At 45.2% G+C, this 19266-nt stretch overlaps 1 protein-coding gene across 5 annotated transcripts in view; it reads right to left on the reverse strand.

Moving 5' to 3' along the window:
- Tbc1d1 (TBC1 domain family member 1) overlaps positions 1 to 19266 on the reverse strand; it is a 204012-nt gene that overhangs the window by 75384 nt on the left and 109362 nt on the right. For 4 of the 5 annotated variants that reach the window (XM_036200567.1, XM_036200568.1, XM_036200566.1 and 1 more), the window contains 5 exons: positions 14413 to 14853; positions 12517 to 12606; positions 9967 to 10080; positions 9190 to 9322; positions 3518 to 3609 (listed from right to left, as the gene is read on the reverse strand). In XM_036200567.1, coding sequence (XP_036056460.1) covers positions 3518 to 3609; positions 9190 to 9322; positions 9967 to 10080; positions 12517 to 12606; positions 14413 to 14853 — 870 coding nt within the window. The remainder of the gene's footprint in view (positions 1 to 3517; positions 3610 to 9189; positions 9323 to 9966; positions 10081 to 12516; positions 12607 to 14412; positions 14854 to 19266) is intronic. The other variant, XM_036200570.1, reaches the window with a different exon arrangement.

The following is a 19266-nucleotide window of genomic DNA, read 5'->3' on the forward strand; positions in this document are numbered from 1 at the left end:
TGACATGGCATACCGTTCTACAAATCAGCCCACGTACATTGTAGTTACTTGCTGAAACCAATTCATCTGTCCAGCTTCCCTAACAGACCATGGTCTCCTCCAGCTCCCAAATCTTTGCATTTGAAATACTTACTAGCCATGGTGTATTTTTAAAATTCATCTAACTCAATCCATTACTTTCTGTGAACATAAATAAAACCAGTTACCCCAGAGGAACAGAACTGAACTGACCCAAAGGCTTTGCTAATACTGCCAGCTCCACTGCCCAGTCCTCCTCTTCATCTCCACACGTCTAGCCTGCCCTTTAACAGGTCAAGAGAGTGAGTGACAAACAGATCAACTGGATAAGCAGGAGAGGCTAGGGCAAAGCCATTACTGGCATCTCTGCCCAGCTAACTAAGGAACAATGGTATTAACCTTAGAGTCAAAAGCACTAAAGACAAAGGAAACCTCCATCCAGACTTCTGATATGCTCTTCCCTAGAAAAAGGTCATTTTAAATGGCAAGGCTTAAAGGTTGACAAGATGGCTCAGCAGATCAAGGCACTAGCTGACCCAAGCTTGGTCGCTGGACCTACACAGTGAAAGCTGAGAGTGCTCACACACACTCATACCAGAGGCAGCTAGACAAAGCGAGAGGGACAAGCTCTTCAAATTGACAGAAAATGAAATCACAAGCAGGCATGGTAGAGTACTGCAGTTGCTGCCCACCGACCACAGGAGCCAGGAGACCCCACTGGGACGTATAAAGTATTCCAAGACAATCCCCGCAGTGGAGCAGAAATTCATTATCTGTGGTGTCACACCAAGTCAAGAAATAAGTACTCCCTCAAAGTAGCTGAAATATCAAGAGTCTACCCTCCTACTGCATTCAAACAGATTAGAGATGTGTCACCATCCTCAAATCTCTCATGTGGCTTCGCCATTCTCTACAGCGGTTAAACCACTGCTTCTTTCAAGTTTGATGCACACTCATTAATCAGAGTGACAATCTCGAAAATGACTATGAACCAAGTTGAGCAGCATCACTTTGTGGTCAATAATTAACTTGCTTGTTCACAATCAGAGGTGTGAGGAGCTGCAGTCACCCAGGGCAGCAAAGAAGTGTGCATGCAGTAAAGAAAAGGCTCTATGTTCAACCTTGGTGGCCACTACATAAGTTCATGGACCATCAATTTGTATGCTTTTCTATAAACATGTTTACATCAATTTGAACAATCCAAAACAGCCAACTTCTTGCTAAAAGTTATTCTGTCTCTCAATCTTGTTTCTCCAAGGGTCTTCTAAAGTATTATAAAAGCAACAGAAAAAAACCATGATAATGACAGTGGGTGTCAGAATACTGAAAAAGTCTAAGGCATTCCAAGGAAGTCACTTAAGACATGCTGCACTTGGATACCACACTCGATATTTAATGAAAGACCTTGAGCAGTTATTTTTATTATTATTACTACAATGTTAGCTCGAGGGCAGCGATTTCTGCTGAAGAGGGCCAATGCAACCTGGGAGGCAGTGTGAGAAGAGAGGGAGACCCCATGATGTCACTGCCCCAGATGTGTTTATAAACCATGCACTTCAAACTTGTAAATACAGAGGTGGTTCTGTGGCTAATATCCCAGTGCCCATCTGTCATCGAGTCCTTTGAGGGCTTAAGGTCAGCTGCCATCATCTTGAGTACCATTTGCCTAGTTATTATTTAAGCTTTCTCTTAAAGAAACACTGTGTATAATATATACGTTAATAACAAAACAGTAAGTATCGATTTCAAAGGTAATTACACCGGCCTTATGTAATTGGCCTTTGGGAGGGTTTTTCAGAAATAAATTACCCTCCAGGAAAGACTACACCACATTTTTACATGACCTTTACATTAGTAGGGATTACCACCCATCACTGATTAGTAACTGAGCCTATAAAATGGTTTAGAAAAACCATGGATGCCATGTAGGAAGACCATCAATACACCATCAGAGAAGATCAAATACATTTCTCTCAAAAGGAGCCCCGTTTGCATTGGTGGAGGGTAATGGATGAGCTGGGTTTTTTTGTTTTTTTGTTTTTTCAAGACAGAGTTTCTCTGTGTAGCTTTGCGCCTTTCCTGGATCTTGTTGGTACCAGGCTGGCCTTGAACTCACAAAGATCCGCCTGCCTCTGCCTCCCGAGTGCTGGGATTAAAGGCGAGTGCCACCACCGCCCGGCTTGAGCTGGGTTTTGAAGCCAGTGAACAGCATGGCTGGTTCCTGCTCTTCAGAGAGCTGTGAAGAACACCCAACTGTGCTCTCCAATACCAGCTGGGTGCTTCTTGATTTTTTCAATTGTCTGTTCATGGCGGAGAGGGATCATATCCCTTAGGGGGTGCTGGGAGTGGCCCATATGAGTCATCACCACACTGTGTAGGGAAAGCCACGTGGTGCGGTCTATATGAAAGTGAAAAGCTGCATTAAGGAAGGGGAGTACGTCTTCCATGCTTGCCAGGACGAGGCTCCCGGCGTGACTTGGTAGTACCACGCCCTAAGTGGGCTGGCACTGATGGCCTTGGCTCCAGTTGCAATGCATTAAGAATGAGAAGGGAAGTGGTGAGTCTCAACAACACAGAGGCAAATAAACATGGTGGAAACAACCCTCAAGGCCATTTGTGAAATCAAAACAACAGCAGCAAAAAACCTCCCTAGTGTTTCTTAGTGAAAATGCACGCCACTCCTACACAAGGACAGGGGAATCAGAACTTTACTGAGACCAGAAAGGAAAGCAGACCTTTTCATCCCTCCTCCATGAAGGGGTGAGAACAACACACAGCTACCTGCTTGTTTGGTTTAATCACCCCCGAACCGGAGAACTTGCCAAGTCACTAGTGCACACATGCACGCACACACCCCAAAGACATTAATTCTTTGTCCCAGTGTACTTGACTCCTTTGAAAAGTTCCAGAAAAATCACAAACATGGCTCCCAGCTCTGGCAGACATGAAAACTGTGTCGAGCTCCGTAGAGACTCACGGCAAGCAGGCCACGGGCCGGCTGACACACTCAACTTGGTTTGCCCGGATGCAGCAGCTCCAAGCACGGCGAGAGCGGACTTCCATGTTTAATGCACACAGCTTATGAGTGCTTCTGTGTGTGGTGGTTTTGTTCTGCTCTGATTTTGAGTGTCAATTTACTATATGGCTCTAAACACATAATGTGACATATGTATTTTCAAAAAAAGGCAAAAAAAAAATGCTGGAGGAATAATTATGCTTAAATCCATATACAGATGTCTTGTGACTCCCACGGTGGGAGATAAAATCCCGAGTGGGAAGAGGCTGACAGAAGTTTCTGAGGAGCAAAGGAGAGCGTGTGGACCGACACCCGGGCCTTCTGTCTCCTGGTCCGAGGGCCTCCCATTCTATAATTACACGACACTGGCTCATGCCCCTGCGGGGAGGTGACAGGGCTGACTCCTCACCAGTCACTACACAGGACGCTGCACCAGCAGGTTGCCTGGTGTACTGTCCCGCTAGACACTACAGTGGGCTGTACCTGAACTTCCTCGAAAATGGTTGCCTGCTCCTGGTTGGTCAGTGTGGTCAGGTGCTTCTGGAGTTCTAATTTGGTTTTAGATGAATTCATTCCTGTTGGGAAGAGAGGAAAGGACAAAGGGTCTCTGGGGAAGTTCAGAGTTGGAGTTACCACGTTCCAAATTCCCTCCCTTCACACCCTCACCCTCCCACTTCAGGACGCTTCTACTTGAGGACAACGGTGGTAGGTGGTCGTGGTCGTCACTTTGAGTTGCATGCTGCTGTGTGAGGTGCTGTATACACCAAACACTGAACCTGCCTCCTTTCACTGAATTCTCAAAACAACTCCTCGAGAGTACGCTATTATCCCAATTTCCTATTCAGGAAAACCAAGGACACGGAGTTCATAAAACATCTCAAACAACACTGTTTGTACTCAGCTGTAGATGCATGCAGCTCCAAATCACTTTCTCAGTGTTAAAATACTGCAGACAATCCAAACATTTTCTTCAAAAATGACAAACTCTTCTAACTACATGAGAAGATGAAAACATTTTCTTAATGAAAAGCAAGTGGAACTGAGTGGAAAGTTATCCATATTTCTCCCTTGAATTGTACTTATATTCCTTTCACAGAGCAACTCGAGAGGCTGACAGTGCTCCTCCATCATGTGTTTAACATCTTAAGACCAGTTCATTAACATTACAAAGGATTCTGAGGAACACTTATAAAAAAAAAAAAAACAACTACAGAAAAGCCCAGCGTCCATTAGAATCTAACATTAAGTCATTCCATTCCTGCATGAATACAGTTCAGGACCTAGTTTGTGTGTTTTCTTGATGGCAAGTATAAATGTCACAGAAGATGTAAAGACTAAGAATGAAAGAATTTGCTAAACCAACTGCCACCAAATAAAGACCTGTTGCTGCTTTCTTCTACCAGCCCAAGTCTCCTGATGCTGAGAGAGAATCCTGATCAGGAGCTGGGGTAGTGAAGCCTGGCGTGAAGTATCCACATGAGTCATTTATGAGCCACCAAGAATATAAGGCCAAGTAAGAGTCCTCTGTCCAAGCAGGTGCCCAAGAGCAGGCTCCTGCCACCAAAAACTCTTGTCCTGAACTGAGGGAGGGTAGGGTTTATAAAGCCAAAAACTACAATTACATCATACCAGAGGTAGGCCATGGGGTGGGGTGGGATGGAGTGGAGGGGACTGTTCCAATTCAATTGATTACAATAATCAATGAACCTCCTGAGCTGAAGGTGTGGCTGCATGGAACGTTCTGCTCAGCAGGAGGTGGCCGGGGCCTGGGGAACAGATGAATGACTGAAGACAATGAGCCCTTTGGGTAGTTCAACAGCAGGAGCAGTGGGCAATGCCTGAGGCCTGGAGAAAACCCTGCCAGAGCAGGGAGTCTGCTGGGACTCAGGAAACAATACCTCTACTATATAGTTGAGTTTGCTGCAGTCCACCTGGGGACTCGGGAGAGGTCAGAAGGCCTGCCAGTAGTCAGCCTGCCCAAAGCCAATGTTCCTCGTTACTGGCTGCACTAGGCACAGGGTACTGACTCCATATAAATCACAGCAGGCACCTCAGCTTCTAGGATGTCATTCTTCCTTACTTTTGTCTTCAACCAAGATGGTCTCTAAAAGGCCACCATGAAACTATTGCCATTTCATTCAATACCTCATATGTTGATGCCTCAAAACAGTCACTGAGGCAGGAACTTCATTTTTAGTAATCCTGAGATTAGAAACTGAGACAACGTATGAATTCTATTTTATACACTCTGAGACTCTGACTACATCAACTGCTTAAGAAGAGAGTTACAAGTCTTTCTTCTTGTTCTTGTGGTCACATTGCTGGTCCTTTCTACAGTTTGTGGAGTGCTTGATCAAACCCTAACTTCCCTAACTTCCTGATGGAACACTTTTTTTTTTCTGGCAGTGCTGGGGATTGAACCCAGGGTGTTAGCAAACAAGGTGAGCATTCTACCACTGAGCCACAGCCCTGGATTTTGGAGCCTTTTAGATTTTTAGGATCAGGGATGCTCAATTGGTAATGATGAGATGCTTGGGGGCGGGGGGGTTCTTGGCGATGGAACCTGGAACCTCATACATGATAGGTCAGTGCTCTACCACTGAGCTATGTCCCCACCCAAAGCTACCCTTACAGTAATACACAATGCCTTTCACTCCATTCCACTTACTGGGAGTACAACCACAAAAATCAATGGACCCCAAATCTGTCCACTAAGTCATCAGTACTTCTTCCTTTTTTTTTTTTGGTTTTTCGAGACAGGGTTTCTCTGTGTAGCTTTGGAGCCTGTCCTGGCTCTCCCTCTGTAGACCAGGCTGGCCTTGAACTCACAGAGATCTGCCTGCCTCTGCCTCCCGAGTGCTGGGATTAAAGGCGTGAACCACCACCTCCCGGCTGTCATCAGTACTTCTACCAAGGTGGCCTCTCATAACTCACCATCTAATCCTTTAAAAATGCTTCCCACACAGTGGGTAAAACACATACTCCCCAGACTCCTCGTGGCTCTGTTTAATGTGTAATGAATGCTTTCTACAGTTTCCTGCCTTGGATTTTATTGCGTAAAAGAGAATTGAATGATTATTCCTCAAACTACAACGGTGAAATCTTGATCCTGATTGAAAGTTCCAGCTGTAACTTTTTGAACACTCAGGCTCAATACAGCCTTCCCAAATGGAACTCAGCAGCAGCAAGATCGCAGGTCATGATCTCCTCTATCTGTAAGGCCAGAGTCGCTGCTGGCTTCTCAACAGGCCCTGAGGGGCATCTCCATCATCATTTACCTTATCTTGACAGCCACTAGGACAGAACTGGTAAGCCTCTCAGTCGGGACCTCTTGTTAAAGGAACACTCTCATTCCCAGATACAGTTTATACGCTGTCAGCAAATAGCAATGACAGGAACTAGTTTTAAAAATACATCAGTCACACTCACTTCAAGAGCACTGTAATGCCCAAAGCGAACCCTTTCAGACTTTATGATGTCAGCTGCTAATTTACCTTACTAAAAAAATAAACCAGATAACATTCCATACCTATACGGGCAGTGGTGGCTCACGCCTTTAATCCCAGCACTCGGGAGGTAGAGGCAGGTGGATCTCTGTGAGTTCGAGGCCAGCCTGGTCTACAGAGCGAGATCCAGGAAAGGCGCAAAGCTACACAGAGAAACCCTGTCTCGAAAAAAAAAAAAAATTCCATACCTATTAGGACAGCTACCATCATAAAATTCATTTTTGTAAGGATGCAGAGAAGTTAGAATCTGAGTATGGTACAAATATAATCATTATAGATCAGTACAGGAGGGCTTAAAAGTTAATAGACTCATTGTGCTGGCTGGTTTTATGTCAACTTGACGCAGCTAGAGTTATCTGAGAGGAGGGAGCCTCCACAGAGAAAATGTCTCCATCAGAACAGGCTGCATGGAGACCATAGAGCGTTTTCTTAGTGATTGATGTGGGAGGGCCCAACCCATGTAGGTGGTGCCATCCCTTGGCTGGTGGTCCTGGGTTCTGTAAGAAAGGAAGCATAACAAGCCATGAGGAGCAAGCCAGTAAGCAGCCCCCTCCATGGCCTCTGCGTCGGCTCCTGCCTGCAGGTCCCTGCTCTGTTTGAGTTCCTGTCCTGACTTCCTTCAGTGATGGACTATGATGTGGAAGTGTAAGCCAAATAAACCCTTTCCTCCCCAAGCTGCTTTGGTCATGGTGTTCTATCAGCAGTAGTAACCCTAACTAGGACACTCACCACATAAACCAGCAATTTTACTTACCCAAAAGAGCTGTAAGCAGAAACCTGAACAGATGTTTGTATACCAATGTTCTTAGCATTACTGCTCACCCAGTTAAAAGGCAAACAGAACCCAAATGTCCAATGGTGAATAGACAGATGCAATTGATGGAGTATTTCCACCATACAAAGAAATAAGATCCCAACATGGACAAAGTGAGCAAATCCAGGAGACATAACGCTAAGTGAAAGAAAACAAATCCTACTGACTATGGGTGTGTGTGTGTGTGTGTGTGTGTGTGAGAGAGAGAGAGAGAGAGAGAGAGAGAGAGAGAGAGAGAGAGAGAGAGAGGAACTGAGTGCTTGCTCTGAGTTCAAAGCAGGGCATCCGGTTTGAGCCTGTAACTCCTGCACTTGGGGACAAGTGAACCTGGCACTGGCCAGCCAAACTAGTCCAGCTGCAAGTAGCTTCTGGCTCAGTGAGAAACCCTGTCTTAAGGCATCCAGGCAGAACATTACAGAGGAGAGCACCTGTCTCCTGCTCTGGCTTCTGCATGTGCGGGCACGGGCATGCATACATTCACACACCTCAAATTACACCCCTCCCCATACACACAGGAAAACAGAAAGTAGAATGGTGGTTACTTGGGGCTATGGGAACGTTACAAAGAGGAGAGACTGCTGAATGAGCTACGATGCAGGAAGATGAGAAGGTTCTGAAGATGGACAGTAGTAATGGGTTACTCTACACTGTAAATGGACTTATGGCCACTGAATCATATGTATGTCTGTATGTTTTTTAAGTGAAAATGATAAATTTTATGTTTGGGTATATTTTTTTCCCACAATTACTTAGAAAAAAAGAAATTTTTTAGGTCTAAATGCCAATATAGTCTTTCTTTACAGAATTATAGTCTGTGACAAGTATTTTAGATACAGGAGAAATGCTCACATCTTTGTGATCATTTTTACATAACTGGGTAATTTACAATTTGGTAATTTTAAATCATGTAACAGTCTCAAAAACCACACCAAAAAAAAAAAATCTTCTTACAGATAAGGACGAGTTGCAAAATGAAGAGAAACACAAACACCTCACTTTTCAGACCCCCCAATGAGCATGGACCACCCACCATCACCCCGTCTTCCACCCCTCCCTGCTGACACCCACCAGACTTATTGTAAGCAGCAGAACATTCCTTGCTCAAGAGGGAACCTTCCACTCTATCTGGCTGGCTGCAGTGACAGTCGGGGCAGTGGATCCGGGCTTGCTATACACTAGTTTATCCCTAGATGGCTCCAATCTTCCAATTTCTTTATAAAATTACACAATGATTCACTTTTTTTTCTCACAAACATGATGAAGATAAAATTGATAGCTGATAGTATCTTTTAAAAACAACTTAGCACCGTAACTGGTTCCTCTTGATATCAACTACATACCTGCAGATGGTGACATTCCACTGTAAACGTCTAGAAACTATAGTCAATATGGTCACCACACTTCCTGCCCCCTCCCACTGACTCCTCAGTTGTGGCCTGTTTTCTGCTCCCCTCCATTACGACGGCGCTGATATAGATTACAGGGGATCCTCTACTGGAAAGACATGGCAGAAATTCTTTAGGTCTCATTCGACGACCTCTCTGTGGTGCCAATCCGAAGGACCCACCAACGTTTGATCACGTTTGTTCCCTAACTTCTCCTTTACTGTCCGAGCACCTTGGAGGAGATGGCAAGAGGAGATATGAGTCCTCAGCTTTGCAGCCATTGTGCCCAGGAAAAATTCTTGTCCTACAGCATGCATCCCCTACACAGAGTGAGCTCACCTATGACGCGGGCCTATGACGCGATCCCTCGGCCGCAGCCCCAGCAGCATAGTGCCACAAAGACTCCTACCCAAGGCGTTTGTGCTACAGGCTGAAGTGCCTCCTACTCACCCTCTATCCTCTCGCAGAGCTTGTGCAGGCTCTGCAGGGGACAGCCCTCGCACAGCTGTGCTGGTGCCTTTGCGGTCTGCTGCACAGCAGCCACGGTGAAAGCCTGCTTCAGAGTCATCATGATCTCGTCAACCTGAACAGAAGAACGGGGTGTCGACGTAAGGTTACAGAAGAGACTCTGCACTGTAAATTGGTTTCTGGGCTATTCTTCACGGACTGACAGAACACGGTGGAAATGATTGCCAGGGTTGTGGTCTGTGGTCTGAGGATGACCACTTACAGATTCAGCACTCTTAACACAGGTGAGTCACAAGGTAAAATCTTATTACTAAGTACAAAGCAAGTGCCTCTGGTCCAAGTTCACAGTGATTTTTTTTTTTTAAACTTTTTTCTTTCCTGTTTCTTTTTAGTGCCTGGCCTCACAACATGGCTCAAGCGGGTTACGAACCTGCCCTACAGCTCCTTAGCTGGCAGTCTTCCTACCTCAGGCCCAAGTGCCAGGATTTACAAGAACAGGGCCACCACACCTGGGCAAAATGAAGTTTGTAAATGCTGCATTTGAGGAGAGAATGAGAGCAAACATGTCTTTCAAAGATATTGAAATTTAAAATGAAATTCAAGTGAGTCTCGGGTGCACAGCAGAAAGGTGTTAGTCTTGGGTGAATAATTAAACCAAATATTGCCATGTCAGCAAGGCTCTGGAGAGCTACTCAGCATGGAAACTCAGCAGGGCTGAAAAGCCTCATGAGGCTCGCAGGGGGCATGCCGACCTCTTACCAGGGCTTCGTTTGTGCACTGGAACACGTAACAGACAAAATGAAAGGCGCCACCAACACTGCCACCTGAGCACTCCCGGCAGATAAACCCAAAGTGGTCCACGTGCCTGATGCCCTGTGTGAGGAGGAAGAAGGGGGCACGTAAGTGGTACAGAGCACTGCTGGCAAAATACAGCCTCATGGTGACGCTGCCCCACCTAAAGAGCACGACGAGATTACTGCTCGCGTATTTTTAAATGAAGGTTAGCATCCTAGTCAAAGGTTACTTTTATTATCTCCCAACACGGGTCGAGGTTGGAAAATTCACATCTCAATGCTCACTTTAGTATTAAAAAGGAAGTAGAGAGTGGCTGCCAGAAAAACTAGAACTTGGGGGTGTGTGGGGAAGAGCCTGAAGGAATAAAAACTACTTTAAAAATCAACAGCACGCCAGAGATTAAGAGACATCTCTCACACCAACACACATAACTCACAAATACAAAGGTTAAAAAGATTCAAAATGTGTCTACACTAAAATCACAAGCAAACACTGAACCGAGCTGGTATGAAGAATGAGCAAAAAAAATACTTATATGCTGAGACAGCAGCTCTGAAGTCTCCAAAACTGAGGCCTGGGCTCTGCCAGGGTCCCGCAAGCTCTTTCTAATGAATAAACCTTACCGCATGAGCTCGATTTGAAAGCAGCAGCCAACAGAAGCTGACAGGTGCCTTGTCACTGCCTCACAAGTCGACTGCCAGGAGCAACTGGGACAGCTCTCTTTCATTTTTAGACTTATTTCATGTGGAGCGTTTTGCCTCGATGTATGTATGTGTACTGTGTACATGCCTCATGTTGGTGGAGGTCAGACATGGACGTCCAATTCCATGGAACTGGAGTTAGAAGAGGTTATGAGCCACCGTGTGAGTGGTGGGAATAGAACCTGGGTCCTCAGCAAGAGCATCAAGTGCTCTTAAACAGTGAGCCATCTCTCCAGCACCAACGGTTAGTTTTGTCAACTAGACACAATCTCGAATCACCAGGCAGAAGGGCCTCTGGGAATATCTGTGGAGGTTATTTTGATTACATTAATTGAGCTGAGTAGATCCGCACAGAATATGGATGGCACATCGGCCACACCCTGGACCGAAAGCTGAGCACTGTAACTGACCACATCTCAGGACTGTAAATGGAATAAAACCTTTCTCCCTCAAGATGCTTTTGTCAGGGTATTTACCATAGCAACAGGAAACTAAATACAAAAAGTATCTTCTGCAGCTCTAATTATCAAGGCCTCTGAAAGCATCACCATGCAGAAATACGGGTGTGTGTAACTTAAGGTTCAGATGATCTGATGAACTGTACTTCCTCAGGAAGGAATAAACGACCACACCACTCTAAAAAAGCAAAGGTCTCCCAGCATGGTGGGCCATGTCTCTGATTCCAGCACTTGGGAGGCAGAGGCAGGTACAGATCTCTGTGAGTTCAAAGACAAGCACGGTCTCCACAGTAAGTTCCAGGACAGCATGGGCTGCATAGAGAGACCTTAAATATCTAACTAACATTTTAACATTTCAACATAACAAGGATCAAATCAAGATTCTGAGGATAATATCACTTTCAGGTAAGTATTTTCCAGTCAGTAACTGCTGAGGTATCCTGATCTCAATCAGTGTCCTCCATCAACAAACAAAGCATGTAACAGGCTGCTACAGAAGGAAAGTGAGTTTTCAAAGTTTCTTTGAAAAGGCTTTCCTTTTCAATTTGTTAAGAACATTACTTATTATCAGACTTGAAAAGAATATCTCTTGGACAACTTAATAAGCTTACATTTTAGATTAACAAACAACTAAGATTTTTACATCTTATTACTGAAACGAAAAGTTAGAATATTAGAAAAAATAAATCACCAAACAGTAACATAAATGATCTCTTATTTGCCAGAACAATCCAGAGAAAAGTGGATCACAGTTGACAGATTCCTCTGAAATCTCTCTATGAAACACAGCTGGAAGACAGACTAACAAACACACAAAGTTTCAAGTAGACACTGTATTCTGGGTAAAACACCCTCAAAGATAAGTAAGTACCTTCCATCGTATTTACAGGAGAAGAAATAATGAGAAGATAAAAAAATTAAGAATTTCAAGAAAGTAGTAATAAGTTTCTTTACAACATATATATGAATTATATATAAAAACACACATATTTATCAATTACATATAAACCATGTGCACATATATATAAATTATATGTAAAGCATGCATGTACATCAACTATTCATAAGACATGTGCACACACATAAACATACCAATCATAAATAAAACATGTACATACATATAAGCCATTGGAAATAGCTAGAAAGTGTGAACACCAATGGCAAGGAAGAGAAAGGAAGGCAGACAATTTTCTCTCGGACACTGTTCCAACAAGCAAAATTGTTGATTTCAGGATTATAATTTGCCTTAGTACCCTATGAGATAGAGATTTAAAACCTGCTTTCTTACACAACAGTGCTTCTACTGCATTTATTAGAGGACCTGAAATGTAATCAAACAATCTATCTGCATTTACCTGAGAGCAAAAGGATATCTCCTTAAAATTTTTCTCCAGTGCAATCTTTTTGGTGTCAGGACTGATGAGGTAAACTTCAGATTGGCCAATCTTAAAAAACAAACAAACAGAAAGAAAGAAAGAAAAAATGTGGTTCTCCCGAAAACTGACTCATTATACGTGTCCTGACCTATGTGGACAACGAGGAAAGTGGTAAGCTCTTCTAAAATTCTTTCATTGTAAGTTTAAAGGTTACAGCTTATGCCACGTATTTCAAATGATAGGAGACAAACACCTATGTCTACAGCAGCATTCTGAGAAGAAAGGATCACGCAGCTAAATGATAATAATAATCCTCAAAGTCCACATCCTCTTATAAAGGAAATGAGTTTCCTATACAATAGAAAACAATAGTTTCTATTGAGTATTTCCAAAACACCTATAGCAGCAGAATGTCCTAATGCCAGGCTGTGGAAGTCCACCTCCCTGGGCCCCGCCTCCCACAGTCCCGCCTCCATATACTGAAGTTTCTCGGTTCCTGTGTGTGTTGGTTTCTACAAATGGAAACCTTCCTTAAGATCGACAAGTTAGTAGCCACAACCTCTTATCACTCTAATTCACAAGCTTCTCTTCCAGACTCTTTAACCTTTGACATAAAATACAAATCAGAGAACAAGATAGGGATCTACAGCCTCATGGAGGCTGAAATGTCGGAATCACGAGGGGCACAAAGGTGGAAATCACATCCTCAAAGATGCCTCTCCTGATTCCCCAAGCATTCCGACAGCATCCACTACTTCTCCACAGTGTTCACTGCAATCCAACTATGTAACTACTGAGATGTCAGAACCTGTCTGCATTGCTGGGATCTAAATTCCGTGTGGGCAGAGACTAATCACTGCTGTATTTCTCGCATATTGTAGCCACTTACAAACAAACGCACTGAGCAGCTTTCTAACACTACAGTGTTTGGGGAAAAGCATACAGACTACAGATTAAAGCCCAAGTGTCACCGCCAACCAGCACTCTTCAGTGTACTAGGTCAATTACAAAGAGAGGAAGTCAGCCCTATTACCACGCACACCATCTGGATTTTTTAACAATTAACTTATTATGCTTTAATTTGTATATATGTGGGCCTGCCCGTTCGAGTGTGCATAAGTGTGCATGTGAGTGCAGGTTCCCACAGAGTCCAGAAGAGGATCCCTGAACTGGAGTTATAGGAGGTTGCAGGCCACCTGATGTGGGTGCTAGGGACCTAACTCGTTCCTCTCCAAGAGCGGTATGTGCTCTTAGAGACTGCGTCATCTCCCATTATCTGGATTTTTAAACCCAGCTACAGCCACACCACACTGTTCCTTACTCCTTGGCCATTTCATTGCCATGGGTGAGGCACAGAAAGGCAAACAGGGTACCTAAGCCAGTTTTGTTCACTAACATTACTCAGAGGCAGAAATATGCCAAGGAAAAGGCAACAGACCAGCTCACTCCAGGAAGAGGGCAGAGTCCTGTCCATTCACACCCAGGGAAATCATCCATCCAGAAAAATCCAAGACACCATGAATCTGCAATAGCTGGCCCCCTTATCTATTCTTTTTCTTCCATATGGCTCTCAGTTTAACAATTTTCTGTTTGAAAAAGAAAAATAAAAACAGGCAACTAGTGTTTTAGTTGGGGTATAAGTTGTAAATATAAGGTTAATAAAAATCACATTACCCTGATAGACAACGGGTGTTAAATTAGTAAGAGAGTATCTTCCACTTAAAAATGTGTTGAAACTTACATTGTTTAACATCCCCTTTGAACCTCTTTTTACATAACTATTCTTTCTGCAATGAAAGGGTGTCTACAACCACTGATGCGTAGGACAACTTTTTTCAGATCTCCAGGGTGCAGAAAACGGCCCCTGATTTTTACCGTGAAGAGCATGGTTCGGTTCTCCTCCATGTCTGTGGGCTGGACCACACTGTGTCCCCCAATCAGGTGGTTTTCGATGTCGCTGTCGAAGGAGCTGAAGGTGCTGCTGCGGAGGCTGGCGTCCTGGAACTCCTTCCGGTAGGCCAGCGAGCGCAGCCCGGGCTGCGAGAAGGACTTGCGCATAGGCCGGGGCCCCGGCGCAGGCGGCTGCCCCGGGGGCGCGTCCCAGTCGGCTCTGCGGCCGCAGCTCACGTGGTTGAACTTCTCGATGCACTCGTCGATCAGCGCGGGCGGCGCCTTCTTGTGGGCCACCGTGACGCGGCCGCAGAAGAGCACTTCGAACTTCTTGGCGAAGGTGTCGTCGAATTCAGAGGGGCAGCGCAGCTCCTCCTGGCGCGCGATCTTCCCCGCCTGCCGGATGGAACTGATGATCTCAGGCACCTGCCAGAAAGGGAGCGGGTTAGTGACACCTGCGGCAGGGGGTTGTCGTGCTGGGCACACCCGACCAACACCAAGGTCACTAGGGCACAAACCGCTGCTTCCAGGGCACCCTTGCTGCCACAGGGGCTGGGCTGCACGTGGCTCCCAGACCACAGCACCCTCCAGGGTCAAGTGGCCAGCCCCAGGGCAGGCAGGCTTTGCAGGCTAATCCCTAGGTCCTCGGGTCATCTCCACTGCGCCTCAGTCTGATTCACCTAAACGTATCAGCTCCTTCAGAAGAGTTCAGGGCAGTGTCCTTTGAAAAGCCTTCCTCCGCACATGATGGGGTGAAGGGCCCTAAAATCATCTTACATTTATCGAAATTATGGCACCACTGTTTCCTTCAATGGTAACTAACGGGTTATGACTTGATGCTGTATTTCCTAATGTTGACTGATAAAACAACAGAGCTAGCCAGTGTGGACCCAGGAGGGCAGAGAACTCAGGCCTACGGTCACATGCTAACACAGTGGGGCTGCTCACAAGAGCTCCTTTGCTAATGTAAAGGAAAAGCAGATGGTCTCCGTGCCACAGAGTCCCTCCCACTCCATCCTGCCCACTTAGGAGCAGGCTCTCCACGGCACTTCAGAAACAAGACGGAATCCACACCACTGTCAATGACCACTACTCAGGGGCCCCGCAGCCACAACACTCACTGGCACTCATGGTTTGTGACAATGCGGCAAGCACTGACTTCATCTCCCAGCTGCAGGGGCCAGTTTTTGCTTTGAAAGGACACACATAACTACAGTTCCCATATTTCTTTGTATAAAACTTTGGGTTTGAGGGCCAAACACCTACAGGCCCCTGTTTATTTAACATCATAACCAGGAAAACCCAATCCCCTTTCCAACTCAGGTGAAAAAACAACCAGTATGTATAAGAAAGGGAGATGGTTCCAGTTCATTCTGAAAGCAAGCTTGTGTTCTCTGTCCATGACATAATTCTCAAAGACCCACCGACTCTTTGTTACTAAATACCGAGAACACCAAAGAAAAACCTTTCTGCCATACGACTAAAGTATCTCCTCTAAAGGTATTTTACCCCAACAGTCAAGGGTGTCTTTAGAGATATATCTTTAATAAATGACTCCTAGGCTGGAGATTTGGCTCAGCAGTTAAGAGCACTTAATGCTCTTTCAGAAACTGGGGTCTGATTCCCTGCACCCACATGGTGGCATCTATAACTACAGGTCCAGTGGATCAAACATCCTCTCCTGGCCTCACTGGGCACTGCATGCACACAAACATAGAGGTGGGCAACACACACAACATACATACACACACACACACACACACACACACACACACACACACACACACACACGCACCTTTAAAAATTATTTCTAAAGCACAAGATTTAAATAACATTTAAAAGCTGAATTTTTAGCTAGGAAGTGGTGGTACATGCCTTTAATCCCAGCACTGGGGAGGCAGGGGCAGGTGGATCTCTGTGAGTTTTAAGCCAGTCTGGTCTAGACAGGGAGTTCCAGAACAGTTAGGGCTACACAGAGAGACTCAAACAAATAAAAAGCTGATTTCTAAAAATGTGGGGGGTGGGGAGCAATGCACACTCTCTGGTGTGTGTGTGTGTGTGTGTGTGTGTGTGTGTGTGTGAAGGCCAGAAGACAACCTGTTGGACTCGGTTCTTTCTCACCACCATGTGTTCCAGAGACAGAACTCCAGGCATTAGCGTTATCAGCAGCCACCTACACCTGCTGAGCCATCTCGCCAGCCCAAGGCTGAGTTTTTAAATGGCAATCATGTTTGCACTGAGTACGTTACATGCACATGCTGTAACTCACCCCCTCACTGCCAAATAATTCTGTAGATCATGTGGCAGCCTAGAAATCTTTATCGGTAGAAAAATACGAGACAGACAGAAAGGGAACAGCAGGAAGTCTAAGTTGCAGTCACAACGCTGCTAATGATTCTCAGGACCATGGCAAAAAACAAAAAAACACAAAACCAGAAAGGCTGCGGTTTCTCTCTGTGTGAGGGACTTCAAGATCAGAAGCACTGAGGGTTGCTGAGGGAAAGAGTTGTGGGTGGTAAAAACAGTGTTCCTTCAAACCAGATTGCCAATCTACACCACGTGTGAAGGGTCACTTTTCTTAGCATGGGTGTGAGACTATTTTAACAGGAGTCACATGAAAATTCCCAATTATTACCTATACTTCCGAACAGAAAATGCGGTTTATTCAGTTGAGGCCTGCTAAGACATCCTATGTTTCCATACACTGCATCTTCAACCCTGCAAGTGAGCAAGGACGTCTTCCTTCATGTTTCAAAGGGGAAAAGACTATACGAAGCCGTATGAACTCACTAACAGCACTTCAGGAATAATGGGACAGCCTCAGAGGCGAGTACTCAAGTGTCCCGTGACTCTGGGAGTCAGAAGCAGCCGAGGAGCGCATCGCACCCTGGTTAGCGTTCAGGCTGCCACGGGGTTTCTAACTATAGATTTCTCCAGTTCTTTGATTAGGATCTAAAACAGACACAGTTCATTCAAAGACCAAGTCCTACATCTCCTTGCTTTGCTGGGCCTCATTATTAGGCATAAATTTTACTCACGTCTCCTGCCACCCTACACCAGGAAGGTCCATGGAATATGGTGTAAGGTAGATACTGGGAGATGGGACACCAGCTCGTGCAGGACAGGGGGTGGGGTGAAGCCCTGGGAGAAAATAATGGGAAAGACCAAAAGGGCCCTGGAAGACCTGCCATTAATTCAGGACTGAAGAGACCAGACAAGGGCAGACGGTGAGGCAGGGCAGAGGCATCGCAAGGGTGAGGCCAAGATGTCTTCAAGACAGGGAAAGCAGTCACGTGGAAGTAGGTGGGCAGGACTTGAAGCTCAGAGACATAAAAAGAAGGGAGATGTCAGTATGAACCCCCTATATAAACACACCTGACAAGCAGCCTGGATGGTCTATAGGGATATATACACCAGGTTACAATGACTCCTGCCCCAAAACAAACCAACAAACTAACCCAAGACCTTCTTGGGGCAAGTACACTGGGTCACTGGAGACTTATCCCCTCTGATATGATCTGGTACTTTTACTGAAAATCTTGCTTAGTTCAGCCAGAGCACTAAACTACGTCACTCCTGTTTGCAGATAAGCCGATAAAGCAAATCCAAACTAGCTGGAGCAGGGGGAAAATCTGAAGACTGTTTGACTGGAATAAATTTAACAAGGGTTTGGGTTTGGTTGGAGTGTCTGATAGTATGGGAACCCCAACCAAATATGTTAGCTAATTAAGATCAATTACCCAGAATTAATGCAGCGGGCCTGTTTAGGTCTACGGAGTTCACACACTACCAAACACACTGTAAAGGGCAGCTCTCTGCGCACACTCAAGTCAGTACTGACTCACAGGGTCAGGGAAAGCGATACTCTAAGAATCAGAGATACTTCTGTAAGTCAAGTTCTTACCCAAGCACATGGGTCAGCTTTTTGAGGATTTAGGGATTTTAAGGGATCAGAAACACACTGCAACTGTAATTTTATTCACAAGGATTTAGGAGGGCATTTCTGAAATAACCTTTAGAATAAAAAAAATACCACCTTTACTTTGCATTTACAGGTTTGTCTGCCAACTACTGTTAGCATGTAAGTATCAGGTGACTCTTTAAAAGTCCAGTGTCTTTCCCTCCTCTTCCTGTAAGCCTGGGTGACCTGTGAAGACGGTTCCCTACTCTCCTGACCCAAAAGCCTACAAAGCCATTCAAATGAAGAGGTTCAAATCTTTTTGTGCACTTCAAGAACACTTGAGAAACTGCCCAGGCCACCAAGACGTGCACATCTGGAAACATCACTTTAAAGAAGCCATGTGTGCTGTTCTGCTGATGTAACGGTGGAGTGGGTAGGTGCGTCCAGGCTCAACAGTGGGGCTGGCCACAGGGTCGGGGACCCAAAAACTGTTTTGCTGCACAAAAATGCAGAGTAATGCTGAACCTCGGGGATTTAGATGTAGGTTCTCTAGTCCTTAAACACATCCAGTGAGCACAACACCTAAGACACGCTGACAAACTCCCAGAGCTCGTGGCCTGATTAATCCATACGTGCGCGCACCCCCCCATCCCCCCCCCCCGCCCCCGCCACAGCGAGATGTGCCTCACTGAAAAGGAACAAACTGTTCCAGAGCCAGAAGAGGAGGGTGAGCAGGAGAAAAAGACATCCCAGAAGAAACCGAAGAAACAAAAACTTACGGCACAGGAAGAAAGTCAGCATAAAATGAATGCAGATAGAAGTTTAAAAAAAAAAGTCTAGCATCTCTATTTAAAACTGTGGCAACTTTCCCTGTTACGTAACAGAGGAACCATTTTGAAGCCACAAAAGATTGACAGGAATACTCACTGCTGTGTATA

This window comes from Onychomys torridus, chromosome 10 (genome assembly GCF_903995425.1).
Source record: "Onychomys torridus chromosome 10, mOncTor1.1, whole genome shotgun sequence".
Lineage (NCBI taxonomy): Eukaryota > Metazoa > Chordata > Mammalia > Rodentia > Cricetidae > Onychomys > Onychomys torridus.